This window comes from Cavia porcellus, unplaced genomic scaffold, assembly GCF_034190915.1.
Source record: "Cavia porcellus strain 051 isolate PalLab524CR breed Dunkin Hartley unplaced genomic scaffold, mCavPor4.1 scaffold_22, whole genome shotgun sequence".
Classification (NCBI taxonomy): domain Eukaryota; kingdom Metazoa; phylum Chordata; class Mammalia; order Rodentia; family Caviidae; genus Cavia; species Cavia porcellus.
The window spans coordinates 11,452,174-11,472,071 of NW_026947505.1; the positions used below are offsets into that span (position 1 = coordinate 11,452,174).

General features: G+C 39.4%; 1 protein-coding gene across 10 annotated transcripts in view; it reads left to right on the forward strand.

Moving 5' to 3' along the window:
• Nucleotides 1-19,898, forward strand: part of Utrn (utrophin) — a 502,327-nt gene that overhangs the window by 395,255 nt on the left and 87,174 nt on the right. For all 10 annotated transcript variants that reach the window (XM_023563244.2, XM_063233434.1, XM_063233436.1 and 7 more), the window contains 3 exons: nucleotides 10,351-10,619; nucleotides 16,129-16,275; nucleotides 18,454-18,532. In XM_023563244.2, the coding sequence (XP_023419012.2) occupies nucleotides 10,351-10,619; nucleotides 16,129-16,275; nucleotides 18,454-18,532 (495 nt within the window). The remainder of the gene's footprint in view (nucleotides 1-10,350; nucleotides 10,620-16,128; nucleotides 16,276-18,453; nucleotides 18,533-19,898) is intronic.

The following is a 19,898-nucleotide window of genomic DNA, read 5'->3' on the forward strand; positions in this document are numbered from 1 at the left end:
TTTTATGAAGTCTCAATAAAAACTAAAGCTAAAAATTCAGCTCAGTAATTATATAGTGGACCCACAAATCTCTACTCTGATTACTGCAATATTCAAGATGGAAAGAAAGGAAACCTGAATGAAATACAGCATTAGAAATTAAGGGAAGAAAATCACAGTGGTGGTTATAAGTGTCAGTATAACAACTGAGAAAAAAATACAATGAAGAGTGGAAGTCTTTATTAAAAACAATACTGGAATGATCCAAGTGGAGTTGAATCATTATTTCATTCTTTCATTCAAAAACACTTCAAAATTTCCTTACACAAGCACAAAAAGGATTTTCTTTTGCTCTGCTGCTAAAATTTCCTTTTTTGCCCAGTTTTCTTTTTCTTTGTTCTTTTTAATTTTTTCTTCAGTACTGAGGGATGCTGTAACATTCATTTTCATTCCCCAGACTGTTTTATGTTTTTATTTCGAAACAGAACCTTCCTAAATTGCCCAAGCTAACTTCATTTTTTTTAAAAACTCAAAAGTTCATTTTAATTTTTTATTCTTTTAAATTTTATTTTAAAGCAAATAAAAAACCCAAAACAAAGCAGAACAAAGCAGAGGGGAGTAAAACAATGCAAATAACACAGGATTTCAGAAAAAGAAAGTAGGAAATCAACAGTGGCTACCATGTCTCTAGTTTTCTTCAAAATAGTTGTCCATACCTTCACACACAGTAAGTTAATACACATCAAAATAGTATGAAAACTATCAAAACACAAGAGTGAGAGCCTTAAGGGCTTTCAAGACCAGACACTAGGAAACCAATTATCAAGCTAACTTCAAACTTGCAATCCTCTGGCCTCAGCCTTTCAAGGAGCCTAAAATGTCCTTGAGATCCACAGATACTCTGCTTTTCTTGCATAATTGACGGTAGAGGTAAAATGGATTCTGGGAACACACTTGGGAAACAAGAATTGCACTTGATGTGGCCAAGCCTAGAGGCCAGCCTGGGAGTAGCAGGCTGTGCAGAGCCTGGTGGACTCCCAAACCGGAGGGATATTCCAGCCTCTCTCCCCAAGGTGTAAAAGAGAACATGGCATAAACACCACACAGGTAATCTACACATCATAAATGATAGAACTGTGGGGGAGCGGCAGTGGCTGAAAAGATAAGAAGTATGAAATATAAATGACCTTTATTTTGAGAATGCGGGTAGAGACACCCCGATCCTCTGGGGCGCGGCATCTCCCCACAGGGTCAGCAATCTCTCTGTGGAACACGTGGAGTGGGGGCATACATGTAACTTAGGTTGGGGGTGGTGCCTGAGGGGCATTAGGGTTGCACAAGTAGCCCATTGGTATTTTTTGGGGGCCATAGGTAAATTTCTAGGGGTGGGGGAGATAGGAGCTCCTTGGTTCCAGCTGAGGTTTTTCCAGCTACAGTGTCCAGCCTGGACCAAAACTCTTTCATATCCCATCTTATGATTATTATTATGAAAAGGGGAGAAGATTTCTTTCTTTAACTGCTTCCTGCTGGCAGAGGGCGCTGTACTGGGGTCTAGGGGAGTCGACGGGATGACGGTTGATGCCCAGGTAGACACTGGTGCCAGGTGTTTTAGCCAGGACAACTTCACTGGTGAATGCACTTGTGTTAGACTGGAGAAACAAAGAGACAAGATGTTATGAGGAGGCTTGGCACTGTCATATTTAAGGACCCAGGTGAGGTAGAAGGAAAGGTGCCTTTGATATAGACATGTCATTATATCAGGACCATGTTGAAGTAGGATCATTGTCACAGTGAGGTAGAAATCTGAAAAATAAGTGTGAGGTTAGGAGGAGTAAAGTTATGAGAGGTGATTACTCCCCCATCTGAAAGGGTAAAAGTTAAAAGCGTAGGTAGGTAAGGCTTGTCTCTGGTATGCATGACGTTGGAGTCTTTAGGAAATACTGTTAAGAGTCCTGCTGTAAAAAGAATAAGAAATTAGAAACCAAATTGGATAACAGAACATGACAGCCTGAGAGTCGTGGCTTTGGGCCTTGGTAAGGCAGAGATGAGTAGGAGAAGGACGGTTAGATCTAGGGCTGGAAGGGCACCACTTAGCCTGAGTGATGTGAAACCAGGATGGCAGTCTAGCAACTTTGACCACTGTTGAGGTTGTCAAGAATATCAGGTATGGGTCGCTGTAACCTGGTTGTAGTCCTTGGAATGATTTGCTGTAACAGGACTTTAGCAAGTATATCAGCAGTTTCCCTGGTTGTGGGAAAAGCTTTTATGTATCCTGAAAAAGTATAAACAAAGTGAGAAGGCAAAATTTATCTGTCAGTGTTGACCAGTGTTTTAGAAATTGGTGAATAAGAAAGGAAGGGGGTGGTCTATCTGGAACCTGCACAAAATAGGCCCTGTTTGTAAATAGCATAGAATGACCCTCAGTGTCTCCTAGAGATTGAGGACTTAATATAGCGGCCTGAAAACTCACGATGAACTCTGTACATATGGCCTCTATGTCCACAAGTATAGAGAATGTCTTACCTGAGACTTAGTGGGACTTGGACTCTGAGACGGATATTTTAAAGTGGGCTGCTGTTGGCCCTGAGCCCCGTCAGTCTGTAGCAGCAAGTTTAAGCATATCTGTCTGTGATGAATCTGGCAGTGTTGGCATTTCCTCTGAGGGCTGGAAGTTAGGATGGCTTACCCACTCTCTGGTGGCTAGGACAGTCCAGTAGCCCTGGAGTAAGGTCTCAAAGAATGCCAGGATGGGGCATTTTGTTGCCCAATGTCTTCTGCTGCATTTGAAGCATGGTCCATGGTGGCGGGCCAGGCAGCTCCACCTTGTTTTTTGTTTACCTGTCTCAGAACTCCAAGTGTCCCAAGTGTTATTGTTATCTCTGTTGTTGAAAACACGAAAAGCCATATTAAGGTCTCTAGGTTTGAAGGTCAAGTTTTGCCTTTTTGTTTGGGATCTGGACTACAGTAGAAGATATCTGTAGAATTAAGTAAGTATGCAAGAGTCAAATATAATCAACAGGGTATTTATAATTTTAGTAATGACTTCCCATAAGGACAGGTCCCGAGAATTTTAGGAACTGACATGTCATTTATGTCATATATATATATAAGTATCTCTTTTTGTTATTAAAATGTCTAATGCCATCTGATTTCTAGAGGATGGCCTGTTTAATTAATTTTTTATCTTTTTATTTAGGAGAGAAATCAGCTATGGTGTTATTTAATATCAGTTGAATATAGTTAATTATGGCTCGGTGGAGGGCTGAGCCAGGGCAGGCAGATAGGCTGGGAAAAGGTTGAAGTTTGGCTTCTGTCACAGTGCCGGTTTTGCTGTTTTGCATGTATCATATAACCCTTGACTTGGAAAAGAGCTAGTGGTTCCTAGCAAAAGGAATCCATAATCATCCCTAACCTTAGTTGTTAAACAGGAGATTACTGAAGGCTTTGATAGATAAACAAGGCTAGTAAAATTACCAGGTGGCCACTATCCGGTTCATCAGCCAAAGTCTTGTCTATTGCTGGCTTATTTAACCTTGATTAAATGGTTTGAGAATTGTAAACAAAAAAATAGCATCTCTGAGCCTCTGAGCTGCTGTCTATATGTGTCTGTGTTCAAAGCGGTGCTTGTGTTTGGGAGACTCACAGTGCCTAAGGCAGGATGGAACTCTGAGGCTGGGTGAGGCGCACCCAGGGTGGGGACATTTGTCATGGCTGGAACACAAAAAAGGCAGCAGAAACAATCTGAACTTTATATCTGAAAACACGAATACAGCATCAGATCACAATTGTCTGCTGCACCGGTCTCTGCGCTGGCAGACAGAGCGCGCCTGCAGACAGAGCCATACCGCGCTTGGGGGCGGGGGCTGGGATCTCTCTGGCACGCAGCGCGTAGGTGGAACACGCAGAGTGGGCGGGGTGCTTAGGGCAGGCGGGGTGCTAGGGTGGGGGCAGCACACGCAGAGTAGAGGCGGGGTGAGCGCCAGGGTGGGCTGAAACTGCCCCCAGATATGGCAGTGGCGGTGGCAGTGGGCACGTGGGGCAGAGCTGGGAGGCGGAGTTGGGACTCGGTGTGAAGCTGGGGCTGCTCCCGGAGGTGTGGCTGGTGCGGAGCTGAGCCACCAAGTGGAGCTGAAACTGCTCGCTGGTGTGCGTATTAGGGTGCAGCGTTACAGCGAACCCCACGTAGACCTGGAGTGCCGCATGAGAGCTGAAACACCGCGCGGGGTTGGGGGGCGGCGTGAAAGCCTAAAGCAGCAGTATCTCCCAACATTGTTTGGGCTGCAGCGCAGAATGAGAGCTTAAAGTAGCCCACGCGTATCTCTCAACACTGTTTGGGCTCATTTCTCCCATCTCGGCGGGAATGGGTCGGAGTGCATGGCGGAGGAGGAGGGAGAAGAGGGGAAGCAGGGAGGAAAGGAGACCCTGAGAAAGCTCTGAAAGGCCGCAAGGAAAGACGCTATTATCTCTTTATGTGTGGGGAGGGGGAGAGATCCTGGAGGAGCGGGAAAGGACACACATTCCCAAAACAAAGGCTTAAAGATGGAGAGTTTTGTAAACTTGTTGTTAGTGTGATAAGCCATAGATAGATATGGGTTGGGGCGGCAGGAAGTGGTCCCCAAGATAAAATCTGGTGTGGGGTCTAGCCCATGGAGTTCTAGCCAGATGAGGCAACGGACCATGGTCTGCTAAGTGTAAGTCATCACTTTTTACTTATAGACTGATTGGTATATTATATGGTTCCAAAACTCAAAATAATTGACCATCACCAATATATGAGTGGATTTCTCATGGATTTAGTAAGAACTCTGCCTGTGAGAACTTAAAAAGCTCTGAAGGATGTGAGAGTCTTTCAGTGTGGGCATAGGCTGGCCCAGGAAGACTCTGCCTTGGGCTATCCGAACCCAAAGGACATGAGAGTCTCCTAGTGTGGACACAGATTGGCCCAGAAAGACCCTGGCTTGGGCTGTCTAAGGATGTGAGAGCTTTACACGAACCCACGGAAAGGGGCAGAAAACCCTCCTGGGGCCTGGCCCAGTGGAAATCTCTGGGGGGTTGCTCACCTGTGGTAAATTGGGTCTGTGATGTTTGTGAACCAGCAGTGACAGGTTTACAGCTCCCGAGTGTAGAAGTGAGGAATTAATGCAGAATGCAGTCCGGTCCTGGTCCTGAATGGCAGGGGACTTAAACTGGGAGGGCCCAGGAGGCTCTTGTCTGCCATTCCCTGTCAGGGAACCATATGATAGAACTGTGGGGGAGTGGCAGCGGCTGAAAAGAAGAATGAAATATAAATGACCTTTATTTTGAGAATGTGGGGAGAGACACCCCTGATCCCCTGGGGTGCAGCATCTTCCCACGGGGTCAGCGATCTCTCCGTGGAACACATGGAGTGGGGGCATACATGTAGTTTAGGTTAGGGGTGGTGCCTGAGAGGCATTAGGGATGCACAAGTAGCCCATTGGTATTCTTTTGGGGCCATAGGTAAATTCCTAGGGGTGGGGGAGATAGGAGCTCCTTGGTTCCAGCTGAGGCTTTTCCAGCTACAGTGTCCAGCCTGGGCCAAAACTCTTTCAATAAACATAATGGGGCAGGAGAGAAATGTTGGGATTGAGCTTTTCTTTGGATTCTCTTCTTCCCAAGTTAGTTCTCTATCCCTCCTGAAATATCATTGCAATACAACAAAGACATTTCTTTTTTTTTTTTTTTTTTTTTGTCTTTTTCGGTACCAGGGATCGAACTCACAACTGCCTGCTAGCAAGGCAGACACTTATGCTGCTGAGCTAAATCCCCAGCCCAAGACATTTCTATTTAAGTCTCATAATACAGAAGCAAACAAAGAAAATGTAATGTAATATATAGTAGATGCTATATAAATAAATGAACCTAAATACAAAAAATAGAAATCTAATATATTCTACCCTCAGAGTTTGGCCAGTAAAGTGCAAAGACTTGAAAAGAGGAGACTGAAGAGATACTGAGCAAATGCATTTGCACACGCACAGGCACACCCACACGTATAACAGACCACCCCTCCCCCCAGTATATTTCAGTTTGTTGCCCAGGCAACAGTTCTGGTTACAGTTCCTGTTCCTTTTGTTTCTTAGAAAGGGTTGGTCACTGTGATGCGTAGCTGGTCACTGGATGCATATTGTAAGAACCAATTAAAGATAGCCAAGTACAATGCCTTTGTAGTTCCCCTGGCAGATCCTATAATAACTTCCTTCCCTGAGCCTCCAAGGCCTGATACTTTGTTAACGATCCCAATCAGTGCCTAATCACATAAAATAAATTTATTCTAAGTTCTGGGTGTTGTTTTGGTGTTTCTGTTTGCTGTAGCAACACACACACAAACACACATACTCACTCTTAAGAATGTGACATGGGAAAAACCCTGGCCCTCAGAATGGTCAGTAAATTGATTTCACTTTATTTTGCTATTTCCTCTGCCAGTAGCGTCAGGCTCATTTACTTTTCAGATGCAAGTTACATTTGCTCTTCTCTCTGAGCTTCCTTGCTGTCTGGCTCTCTGTGTTTAGTGAACCTGTACTAGGTTGAGGGGATGACTCTCAAGGTGGAGATGCCCAGTGAGCTTTGGCAGAGACACCAGTTTACACTCCAGTGGGTTCCCTCCTGACTGCACATGGAACCACCCAGAACACTATGGCTTCCGTCTGCAGGTCTCACCTGGACCAGCTAAATTGGTGTCTTCTGTGGTAGGGACTTGAGTGTCAGCCTTCACAAACTAACCAGCTCTCATTGTGATTTCCTATGTGATGCCAAGCTTCAGAAACACTGGTTAGGAGAAAATTTTCCACTCTTGCAGGTACTGGGAATTGAACCCAGGGCCTTCCCACTGAGCTATATGCCCAGCTCCTTTATTATTTTTTATTTTGACGCAGGGTCCTGTTGAATCCCTAAGGACAAAACTTTATGCTCCTCCTGCCTCAGCCTCCCAGAGTGCTGAATTGTAGCTGTACACAGAGTACTCAGCTAAAATATTTAGAAAATTTTAAGGAACATTTATCCTTTCATTTTCAAATGAGAGAATTTTTTACTTAAAACAATAATACAGTCAATTCCTTTGATTTCATTTTTTTATGCTTTTATGAAATACTAGTTTAAAAAAATTTTTTTTGCCCCAAATTGACATAACTTGATAGTTCCCAGATTGCTGCTTCTGACAGTTTCACAAATGTCCTGGAAAGTTTGGGTTTCACTTTGTGTGTTGCTCTCTCCTTGGCTGAAGTTGCTGCCGCAGGATGTACAATTCTGACTGGAAAGTGATTATTCAATGTTTCCTCTCTGGCAAACAGATGGGGAACTGAATGCAGAGCTTTGCTTTCCTTCTGAGTAGCTGCTTGAGTGGGGATTGCATAATAAATACAAAAGGACCACACAGTCAAAAGATTTTACATTAAGCAAAGACAAAAAAAAAGTCACAGTCAATGCAAGATGTTTTGTCACAGGACAAAGAACTCTGTGTCTCTCTCAGACGGGTTATTTCATGACTGATTCAGAAACAATTTTTACTTTATCCAAGGAAAATCATCATAATTAAGCTGTCTCTCCTGAAATTAGTTGTAATTTTTTTAAACAATAGTCAGTGAAACTCAAGCACTGAAAATATATTTTTGAAAAAGCGGAAGTGACTTATTAACTAACACAGGTGTTGCTGTCAGAAAACCTGTCCCCTCCGTCACCATGAGGCTGCTAGGAAGGACTTGCGCATCTCTCACATAGCATTTTATATTTATATAAAAGTTATAAACTATATCATATAGATTTGCATTGCATGGATATCTTGAAGGGGTAAGAATCTAGGTAAGGTTTGCCTTTTGAATGGAAGGCCTTTCAGAGAGGTCTTCCTCAGGAACCTAGGACTTCTGAGCTGTGGCCTGAGTTAGATCTGTTCTCCAAACTTCTTGGCATTGTCTCCTGATTGTTGCCTGACTCTTGTTTTGCAGTGCACTTACTTTCCTATATTTTAGCCTCTCCACCAACTGTGTGGCTTTCTCTTCTATTCCTCAATTCAGTTGCCAAGGGCCCCTTCAAGTCTCTCTGTAACTTCTCAGAGAGAAATCAACTCAATTCAGTGCTGGGGTTCTTGAAGTCTTCACAGTCTCCTAGGTTCCCATAGATTTATTACACTTAAGCTGTTTTTAAATAACAATGTCTAGAACTTTCTGGAAATTTAAATGATACTCTGGAAATTTAAATTGATACTATATGTAGTCTGTCTTCTTTAACTTGGCTTTAAAAAATATTCAGGTAAAGGCAGGTAGGTCAGTAGATGTCAGGGCTGAAAGATATTGTTTAGGTGTGCTTCCTGCAGTTCAGCTTATGGTGAAGGTCCTTTCATCCTGAACTTTGGAATATACTTTACCAGTGATTTTACCACATTTGGAAGTGAAATGGAAATTGCTAATGTGATTGATAGCAAAAGATGAAATGTTACCTTAAAAATTATATAATGATCTCCAACTTACAATTGTTCATTTTAAGGTTTTTTTTTTCAACTTTATATGGGTATGGGAGAGGCATACCCATATAATTGTGGTTTTTACTTTCAGTATAGTATTCAATAAATTACATGAGGTATTCACTTCATTGTAAAATAGGTTTTATGTTAGATAATTTTGCCTGATCAAAGGTCAGTGTAATTTTTCTGAGCACACAGTAGGCTATGCTAACCTACAGTATCCCATATATCTCTTAAATATCGTGATTCATTGTATTTTAACATAATCTTATCATAAATCAATAAGAATATGGATGCATTCATTTTAAATTCATCTACACTTTACCTTGATTGTGTTTTTGACATGTCTCTGTTTTAAGATGATGCCATCAAACCATAGGGAAGCATATTTTCAGGTGTAGAGGGTGCCAAGACCCTAGACATGTTTGGCTATTCAGATATTCCTTTAATGACTTACCTGTTTAATAATTATTTGGACTTGTTACCTGCGTTTTAGTCTTATGATCCATCTTTTTTTTTTCTTGGTACACTTCTGTGTATCTTATTTATGGAGCCGTAGTATCTTTTTTTTTGTACGGTACACCTGGTTTATACAGTACTATACTTTTTTCTGATTGTACTGTACAGTCTGGTAACAATAGATTTATGTTACATTATGCATCACAGTACTGCATGTATGATTTATGCAAATGAAAGTAATCATGAAGTTGAAGTTTCCTTTGACCATCTCTTCGTTCGGAATCTCATAACGTACCTACTATAAACAGTTCCTCATTTAGCAGCCAAATCAATTAATGACTTAGTTGCAGGACCAGCATTTGGTTATTAAGTGACAAGAGTTTATAGTGGATACTTTTCTAACCTCTTTTGAGAGTGATCCTTTGGTGTGTTGTTCTCCTCTTGTCTGGGCAGTTCTCCACCTCTGTGTTTCTGGCCCTTGATTTTGGGCTTGACTGTGATTTCTCGCTGTGTCTTTTGCTTAGCTTTTGCAGTCTTATTCCTCACACCAGTGTCTTATGGCTTGGTCTTGCATTTTGCCTGCCCTTTTCTTTCTTTTTCTTTTTTGTTTTTTTTGGTCTTTTTTTCTTTTTATCAGTACCGGGGATCGAACTCACGACTGCCTGCTTGCAAGGCAAGCACTTATGCCACTGAGCTAAATCCCCAGCCCCTGCCTGCCCTTTCTATCTGGAAGTCTGAGCTTCATTTTGACACTATGGAAGTCCTCTTGATCTATTACATGTTTAAAGTGGTCCTTATAATTTTGCTGTTTTCCTGTTGAACCATGTGGATATTTTATACTTCTGGTCTGCAGAAAATGCTCTTCATTAAAAATGAACTGCCAAAGAGACTTAAGGATGATAAAGTCTCTAAGATACATGATTTGTCTTCAGTTGCTTCTTCTTAGAAATACAATGAATTAATCTTATTTTCTGAGAGCTTTTCTTCATAACTTACAGCCACCGTCCGCTAATTATACTTCCAATTTCTCTTGAAAACAATGAAATGAAAATGTGTATTTGGATTTCATGTAACTAAATTATGGTGAAGAAAAATGGATTTATTTCTTGAGTCAACTTGCTACATTTCAAGGCTTATAAATACATTAAAATTCAGAACCCATGAGAGACACTAGGCCATTTATTAATCAGAGTAGCTATGTTGTTCTTTTGAGTGTATGTTTACAGGTAGCTGTGAATTAGCAGTTTAAGTATGGAGAGAATTTTCCTTTGCCTGACTGCTATAATTTTATCTCTGTGTCTGGCACTAACACTTGCCAAGGTGATATTCACACTTGGCTTTACAGAATGTACAAATGATCAGAATCCGAACAGTTTCATTCATTCATTCATTCATTCATTCATTCATTCATTCATTTCTCTTTTTTTTAATCACAGAATTGACTCCTGAAGAGAGGGCCCAAAAGATCGCCAAGGCCATGCGCAAACAGTCTTCTGAAGTCAGAGAGAAGTGGCAGAGTCTCAATGCTGTGACTAGCAATTGGCAAAAGCAAGTGGACAAGGCGTTGGAGAAACTCCGGGACCTGCAGGGCGCCATGGATGACCTGGATGCCGACCTGAAGGAGGCCGAGGCTGTGCGCAATGGGTGGAAGCCAGTGGGAGACTTACTCATCGACTCACTGCAGGATCACATCGAAAAGACCATGGTCAGTGTCTTCGTCACTTTTCTTCCTGTTAGGAAATTCTGGGCTCACGTTTTAGTCTAGTCTGCTGGCTAGAAAGGGCCTGGCAGGGAGGGAGCGCAGGGAGGAAGAGAAACCCTTCTAGGCCACGCCCCCGGCTACATGCAGGCCACGCCCGTGCCTTGTCTCCCTAGACCTGCCTCCCAGGAGCAGTCAGCTACAGTGCCCCTGTAATCTAATCACCTTTAGTCATCCTGCCATGATTGTCTGTAGCTGGAGGGAGCTTATGTAGATGTAAAACATAATAGCCAGCGTCATTGCTTTTGACAAAGGAATTTTAAGAAATGCTTCGTTGTTAAATATAGCACAAATAAACAGAGCCACATATATAAATTTGGTAATAGGGACTGTTTTACAGCTATCACTCCTCAAACCCTTCACCCAAGTGGGTGGTCACAGCAGATGTTTTCCATATGTCCTTCACACTCAGAATCCCCTCCTGCAGTAACTCCTAAAATGGCTTTTATGATACTTTACCCTGTTTTGATTCTTTTCTCACTCAGTTGCACATCCCTAGACAATGAACATTGCTTACCTTTTATTTTTAATTTTTTAAGAAATTATTTTTAAATCTTTTTAAATTTATAGTCTCACTTTCAATCCTTTTTTTCCTTTTACTTCCAGTGTCTTTTTTGAAGAAAGTGAAATACTCGTTTTGTAGCATTTCCCACAGCTTAGGTTTTGCAGACTGTTAGTCAGAAGCGTAGTGTTTTCCCTGAAATTGTCACTCTAAATTTAACGTGTGCCTGAGTACGTTAATACTGTAAAAGCCATTAATGGTCTGTATCTCTTTTGGCTCTCATATTCTAGAGCATTTTTCAGAAAAATCTTAATGAAACTCAGGAAAAAAAAACAGGCAGAAATAACATGTATAGGGAATGGAAGAGCTTGTAATAGCATATTAAGCTATATATTAGACAGCCATGAATCAAAGAATATGATGATGAAAAATTAGAAGGCATTAGTATGATTATCACATGGAATTTTTATTGCATAAGTGTGTGGCTCTTGCATATAGACACTGGATATTCTTCTTCTTTATTCATGTGACTGAATAGGAAAGAGAAAGATCTGAGAAATTAACTGGATAGTCAGGAAGATTATATAAGCAGATTTATGTATGTGTAAACTTAGGAGTAATAAACACTTCCGATTACTAAGTGCATTTACTTATGTGCCAAGAACTGTTCTTAGCCTGTTTATGTAAACATCTTTTAATCCTCACACCAACTTAGAAGGATAGGGATTATTACTATTATGTCTATTTTACAAATAACAAACCTGAAGATAATTGTTCAAGCCTGCATAGCTGTTGATTTGTGGAGTTTTCATGATTTTTATGTATGTGCTCCTCTTTCATTGCAGAGATCTTTCATGCTAATGCAGTTATATACAGGACAACTTCTATCCCTTATTTGAGTTTAATGCTCTACAAAAGTTAAATACCAAATTTTAAACTTGAAATTTATTACTGAAAGAGCATTAGGTTTTTGGCACTTTTCAATGTAGATATGTGAAATTCTCCAGTTACCTTAGGACTTAAGTAGGCTTCTTTTCTCACCTTTAGTATCCTAACAATCATTTCCCTTGCATGATCGTGAGTTTAAAATAATCTACTGAGAACACAGCCATTAATATACTGTCTTTAAGCAATTGTACCTTTCTTGCATTTTACAGATGGTTTTAAACCAATTCTCTGAGTTAGTGGTTTATAAACAGGAGGTAGTTTTGGATAACAAAAATGCAGGAATTTATACATTTGAATTGGAAAGTATCATTTCAATGTAAGTTGATTAATATTGCAGAAAAATTGTATCTGATTCATCTCATTTGATTAAAGGAATGACCTGTCTGTGTATCTGAATCCTTTCGTTCAAATCTCTGCTTAAGTGGAAATCTAGAAAAAAACTGAAATTATTGAGTTGAAAGGAATAAACTGTGAATTAAAATATCTTACCATCTTATTATGAAAATATAAAAACCTAAGTCTCATTAAGCCAAATAAGATAAATTCAAATTCTGGGCTGTTTTATAGATGCTGTAAAGTATATTCCAAATCCTAGTGAAGCTATTGGTAGGTAAAATGAAGTACTAATTATTGCTGAGCATTATTAAATGTCAAAGCAACTGGAACATAAAATCTTTGGGAGTAATCAAATAATTTCAACTCCTTATAATGATCTGTAATCATTCTTATTTGTAGAATATACACCTTCTGGCCGAGGCAGGTTTGGGATTCACACCTGCCAACAGGCAGTAGTTAGCACTTTGATACTAACAGATGTTTCTGTTTCTGTGGCAAGGAGGGCCACGTAGGCTCTTATCCTCTTGAAGAAAAGTGCAGTCAATGCATGATAAATTGGTTCTTTGTACCAGAACACATGGCAGTTTTGAAACCATTTAGAATTTGCTTTATTTCAAGCCCCTACTTGAGTAGCTCTTTAAAAAACCAAAGATAAACTTACTCGATAGAAAGATTCTTCCTTGCCATAAAACACCTGACCACATGAATAAAAACCAAACCCCAAAGACCTTGCTTGTCAAAGCTCATTTAATGTTTCCACTGATGGCTTGTAATAGAAAAACATTATTTTTTCAGAGAAAAAAATGTAAGCTTCTTTATTTTTCTTTAAGAATTTAAAATCCTACCTGTAACCTAGGAGGAAATAGTACTGTAAAAAGTTAAAACGGTGGCTGGAGAAACCTGAAATGGTGTTTATTCTGAAAAATTCTTAAACAGAATCGGAAGCACCCATGCTTCTTCAAAAACAGACTGAAGAGATTCTCTTTCCATGCCCTAAACCGCATTTCCCTCCGTCCTGTGCACCTGTATTAACAGTTAATCCTTTGTACCTACATGGCCTCTGTTACCACACAGCCACTTTTCTTCTTTAACCGTATCTGTGCGTACCATTGTGCGTGCCCATTCTGTCATCCAAAAAGCCACCGTCTGCAAGAATAGAGAAAAAGCAGCACAAATTTCAACTCTTTCTCCTGCCATGGAGCCCCCATTCACATTCCTTTCTGAGCTTTCCTTCTTCCGGTTTTTGATATGTTGGCATCTGCAGAGTTCTGGCTGTGTTTCTCACTTCATGCGTGTTACGTTACATGTTTCTCATGTCACTCATACAGTGCTACCTCTGACGTCTGTTTGTCACACTGATGCTGGCACAGATCTGTTCTATTATTTCCTGGTCACTTCTACCCTGGACTTCTTCCTGTGGCTTTGGGGCATTTTTAAAGAATTCTAAAACATGTTGTCTGATGTACCTTAAATATTTTCCTTTTAAAAATAAAGTTGGTTCCTTAACATTATTTTGAGGGTCATTGACTGTGCTTTTAGCTTCTGTATATGTTTTACCTCTGCCTTCTTTGGAGATTTTTCATCTGGACCTGAAAATTAAACTGCCTTCAGATAAAATAAGAGGAAAATTGCATACACCTTTCACTCACATGAGTTTTTATTTAAAATGGGAACCCCTATAAGAAAATCAAGACCCAGAGAAAAGGCAAATCTTTTAAATAATTTTCTATTAGATAGAACAAAGAGAGACAATTTTAGAAAATTAACTCAATTATGTGAGGGACTAAAAAGATAATTATTTTAGCAAACCCTATGCAGAACTTTGTTCATTTTGATCTCCCATCACTGATGATAAAAAGGCTATTTTCCTCCTGGTGGAGAGAACACATTTTTTGTATGGAGGTTTTATCTCCTGCTTTCCGAGAGAAACATTGGAGGGCAGAGCACACTTTTCATATCTGCTTAATGATTTAAGTATTTTAGCCCAAAATAATTCTTACATAATAGTATTATGTGTTGGGGTGGCATGTTCTGCCATGCTCTGCATGTTATGGAGGGGAAGTTACATAAACTACCTAGACAATCTTGGAAGAGAGAAGGAAAGGGGCACGTGGAGAAGCTTTCCTTTATAGACAGGAACAATTTTGATTAATCCTGTAGTATGACTGGGTCTTTGTGTTTTTCAGAGCACTTTGATATAAATTATTTTATTAAACTTAGAATGATAAAAGAAAAGGGTTCATGGACAGTATGTACTTAGTCGCTAAAAGAGACAGAAAGATAGGAATGATAAAACGAGGTTAATGCTAACAGGACATGTATAATTCCTGCCATTTGTAAGCTAAATTTGGCACATGATTAGCTATGATTTTGTGACATACTTAAGAATTTAAAGTATACTATTCAGTCTTAGTATTCCAACACTTTCATCACTGTCCGTTGGCTTAATCTTGTCTCAAATACTTTGGTGGGCCTTTGTCAATAAAAATGAATTCTCTCTCTTGTATGGCATGCCTTGTTCTGACTGCAGGAAAGTGTTCTCAACAGGCTTCCATTCTTTGTTGGGGACAACAAGAATGTGGATGCTCATGGTACCAAGTACTAAGTAGAATCATACAGTCTGATGCTTAAAGTATTAACAACTAGTTTGGTCCAAGCAGTCAGAATGGCCCCATCCAATACAGGATTTGCACCTTCAGTGTGTTGGCTGAAAGTCCTGGTTGAGTTGGGAAGACCAGAAAGAATATCCAAAGGGCACAGGAATGGAGCCTGTAGCCAATGCCTTAGAGGAAGAGGCCTCGGAAATCTTCTGTGCCCCAAATTCAGTCTTAGAAAAAGTCCACAGCATCCTGACAAAGGCTTTGTTGGGAAAAGGGAACATAAACATAAAAGCAGGTGGAGTACTATAGAGAATGGAGAAAATTACTGTTGTCACAATTCTCTTTGCTCTCATAGATGTATTACTGATCTAAAGTACTCACCATCCCCTCTTCACATACATCCCCGACTTCCCACTCTTACTAACCCTTTGCACTGTGCTCACAGATGGCATTTGTTGGTTCCAAGACTCACTTACCTTGTTTTCTCTAAGCTCTGCTCCTCCTTGATTACTCTGCATCCCTCACAGTGATCACATGTGATTGTGAAAAGGATCGTGCTTCCCTCTCTAGTTTGGAATAGATAAAGGTTTGCGGCTGGGAGAATTGCTTTCACTGGCCACCTTCTACCTTAATTTTAATTAGAAACATATTCAAATTAAGTAGTTGCCTCAAGGGAAAAAAAAGTATGAAGGTAGCTATTAAAATAATGAAGTGAAAATATGAAAGACAAAGAAAATCAAAACTAGTGATCAGTAAAGTGGACAATAGCTGCACACTTTTTCCCAGACTAATTTTCTTATAGTGTGATATGAAGGAAATATGCAACAGTGTACATGATGTTTGCATTATAACTGTTCTCCTCGCACATATGCAGATTCTCTGGTTGTAAGGGTGACTGGCTTAGTCATCCACGTTACTAAAGACCCAGTTAAGTCAGCTGTTGTGCAGTGGGCATTGCTAGTCGATGGTCCTTGAGCTGACCTTGCCCTTGTCTTTGTCAGAAAGTTTGAAATACTAGCTTTCACTGTATTCTTTCCAATGACATATGTATTGTTTTGTTTTGTTTTAGGCATTTAGAGAAGAAATTGCACCAATCAACTTGAAAGTTAAAGCAGTGAATGATCTGTCCAGCCAGCTCTCTCCACTGGACCTGCACCCGTCTCTGAAGATGTCGCGCCAGCTAGATGACCTTAATATGCGATGGAAACTTCTCCAGGTAGCAGCTTATCTCCTTTGTGGTGCTCACTTGCATCTCCGGTGGTCTGTAAACCCCACCCACTAGTCCAGCATCAGCTTCACTTGTTTTGATTGTTTTGTACAGTGAGTACAGCAAGTGATGACATCGGGTATTTATCTTTTGGCATTTTGAGCCCACGGGCCTCATTTATTTATGGATATACATTTTAATGCAATGTTTGGTGTACTTTTTATATGATATAAGATCAAATAAATCACTGTAATTAGAACCTACAGCGGGTAACGGAAACACTTTTTATGTAACAGCTCATAAAGAGTCATTTTTCTTACTTGCATTATGTATTTTTTTCTTTTTGAAAAACAATGAAAGTTATCATTTCTCTTTTCACTGTTGCTCTTGGGGTGCTTCGAGCTTTACTCTAGTGTTTAGAACTGAGCTACTCTAATGCTTAGTGGTGATAAGGTCTCTAGACCTTGCCTGCTCATTGCAGGTTTAGTAGGGTAAAACACAGGCAGCTTCTGCATTCCAGGGCACTTGCCAGCCGTTGTGCCTGTTGAACACTGGTTTGTTGTGCAAATCTGGATTATTGTCATATTTGATGGCCAGTCCTTAGGAGCCAAGATAATTTCACTTCCCCTAAAAATTAAGATTACTTTTGAGCAGAATTTTGAAAAAATAAGTCATACTATTTGAATTTGGATCTAAAATATAATACTAATATAAACATGCAGTTTCACTGTAGCACATTTCATGTATTCAGATATCAAAACATTCATTGGCTTATATTTTCTTTGTGAAATTAAGGACATAAGAAATGAGTATTGCAAAGAGTGTTAATAATCTGAAATTAATCAAACAATCTATTAAATTCATTTGTGCACCCAGAAATGTTTGACCTTTATTCTTTTTTGATTCTACTCCATTTCTTTAATTCATTATCAGATGAGGATTCCTGTGGTCCTTACTGATTGACATCTTATTCTGTTTCTCTTGTCACCTTCTCCAAAGATTTACTTCCCTGTCTGTTTTTGTGATCATTATCTCCAAAGATTAGAAGTTCTGTGGTTACCATCTCCAAAGATTAAAAGAGTAGCATTCATCCAATCATTGGGGTCTATGGTCCTGGTAATCTTAAATTAGATAAGAAAAATCCATTCTAGCAGGCAACTTGGTTAAGATTCTGAAATTGCATTGTTCTTATTCAATAAACAGAATGTGGCATTTGGGTTTTTCTTTTTTTGTCTTAATGAGTAAGTACATTCTAATGTAATTTTATTTTCTAACCAGGAGAAACCAGAGCTGCCCAGTGAGCCAGACACAGTTTCCCTGAAAGCCAGCTGAAAATAAGCTTGTGGTCTAAATAGCACAGCTGACTAGCACTGCATAGGCAGAGACTGGAGAGTAAATGGAAATGTTAGTGAGCCTTGTGCACTTGTTACTGATTTGCATTCAGTTTTACAGTTTACAACACTTTGTATTTTTATAATGTGGAGAACTAAGTGTAGGATGTGTGCAAACAGATTTTGATGATATTAATCGACTGGTATCCACTGAGATACCCACCTCAGTAAGTAGAGATGATCAAGGCAAACTCAGAATAAAATGACATTCCATCTTTGCTTGTCTTATCGCTCTTATTTTCTATCCTGTCGTTTGAGTCTGTCTTTCCATCCATCCATCTAGCTACCTATCTGTTTATCCACCCAACCATGTCTACCCTTGGGATATTCAAGGCTTCTTTTCATATGTTGTCTTTAGCACTTACTGACATTCAGTGCTTTAGAAACCCTGTACTGACCTACAGAAAGTAGTGGAACAGGAAGGGAATAGATTCTGTCACCAGACAACCAGGATACAGATACTAATGCTTCTGCTTATTAGTTGTGTGGCCTTGGGAATCTCTGTATCTCAATTTCCTCGTCTGTAAAATGGTAATAATAATAATAATACTTAGCAAATAGAGTTAGTGCATTAAAAGAGTTAATTCATTTAAAGTGCTCAGAAGGGTGCCTCACATTTGTTCTTCCTTAGTTTTAGAAGTTGATTTCATAGTTCGACTTTGATACTAGTAATAGAACAGTCTATTAAGCAGTAATGTCTTAGGCAATCTCATCATTTATTGTAGTAGCTATATCAAAGATATTATTAAAGTCATTGTCTTGAAATCAAATTATTGCATCTCACCTGTGTGTGCAGGTTTCTGTGGATGACCGCCTTAAACAGCTTCAAGAAGCTCACAGAGATTTTGGACCGTCATCCCAGCATTTTCTCTCTAGTAAGTACCAGTAAACTTGACCAGTTACCACTAATTGAATGACCTAGTATACTCTTTCACTCTCACTCAAGAACTCTTTGCTCTATGTATGAGTACTTGTAGCAGATAAAATGGATAAGAAGAGGTATTAGCATTAATGAAAATATTATTTATTATTTGTTATAGTATGATACTATTGATAAATCTTGGAAAGGCAGCAAAAATGAATTTATCTTTAGCTCTGTAGTTTTGTATTTGACCATTTGTTATATCTACTGTGATATATCCTCATTGTTTTGGTATATGCGAAGGTTAACTTCTTCATACAAAATGTCATTTTCATTGTTTTAAATTATTCTTGTCCATAAAATGTGCTTATTAGTTTAAAGTGCACCTGCAGCTTTTAAAGTTAAAAAAATTCTCCATAAATCTTTAAAAGAGAAGATTTTAGTTTATTAGGCTCACTGCAATACTTAGCTTTTCTTCTGGACGAGTATTGCCTACTTAGTCAAAGCACACATCCTCCAACTGGGAATTTTTAATTTTCTGTACAGTTCATGAGAACTTAAATAAATAATCCAAACTCCTATTTTATTTATTATTCATGGCTGAGAACACTAAAGAATGTAGGATTTAGAGTGACTAAGATTGAGTTTAAGTATTCATTGTCCCTCTTACAAAATCTGTGAATTTCTGAAAGTTAATTTGTCTTGAAATACCCTAAAATCTATTTCCTCTGATTGTCTTGAAAATTAAATAAAAAAGTGTATCAACTTACATAAAGCCAGTTCTAGCCCCAGTTCTTGGCACAAAAGCTTTAAGTAAATATTAATTCTTTTCCTTTCATTTCCTTTGGCAAATATAGGTTTAAAAAAAGCAATTTGTTTAGTTCAATTTAAGTAAAGTTTAAAACTTAAGCCAGACTATACTTCTCAATTATGACAATTTCTTTGAATCTACAACTATAGAGAAAACTGAAGCATAAAACCGTATCTCCTAACTAAACTGATTGCATAATCTTTTTGTAACTGTTGAACTGCTTTACCTGAATTAAAAGTCAAGGTTTCCTTTCATAATTTCAGGATGCCTAATCTCTCTCTCTGTCTCTCTCTCTCTCTCTCTCTCTCTCTCTCTCTCTCTCTCTCTCTCTGTCTCTCTCTTTCTCTCCTCTCTCTCTCTCTCTCCATTCAGTTTCCCAAACCTGAACCCTAAGGTAATCTTTCTTTGAGAGACATACAGGCCCTCCTGGAATACATCCCCAATGTCTTTTATTTTTTTAAATTCAAAGTCTCATTAAGTCTCTAAATTGTCCAGGCTGGACTCCAACCTTTCACCCTCCTGTCTCAACCTCCCAGAGTGTTGAGAGTACAAATCTATCACCACATCC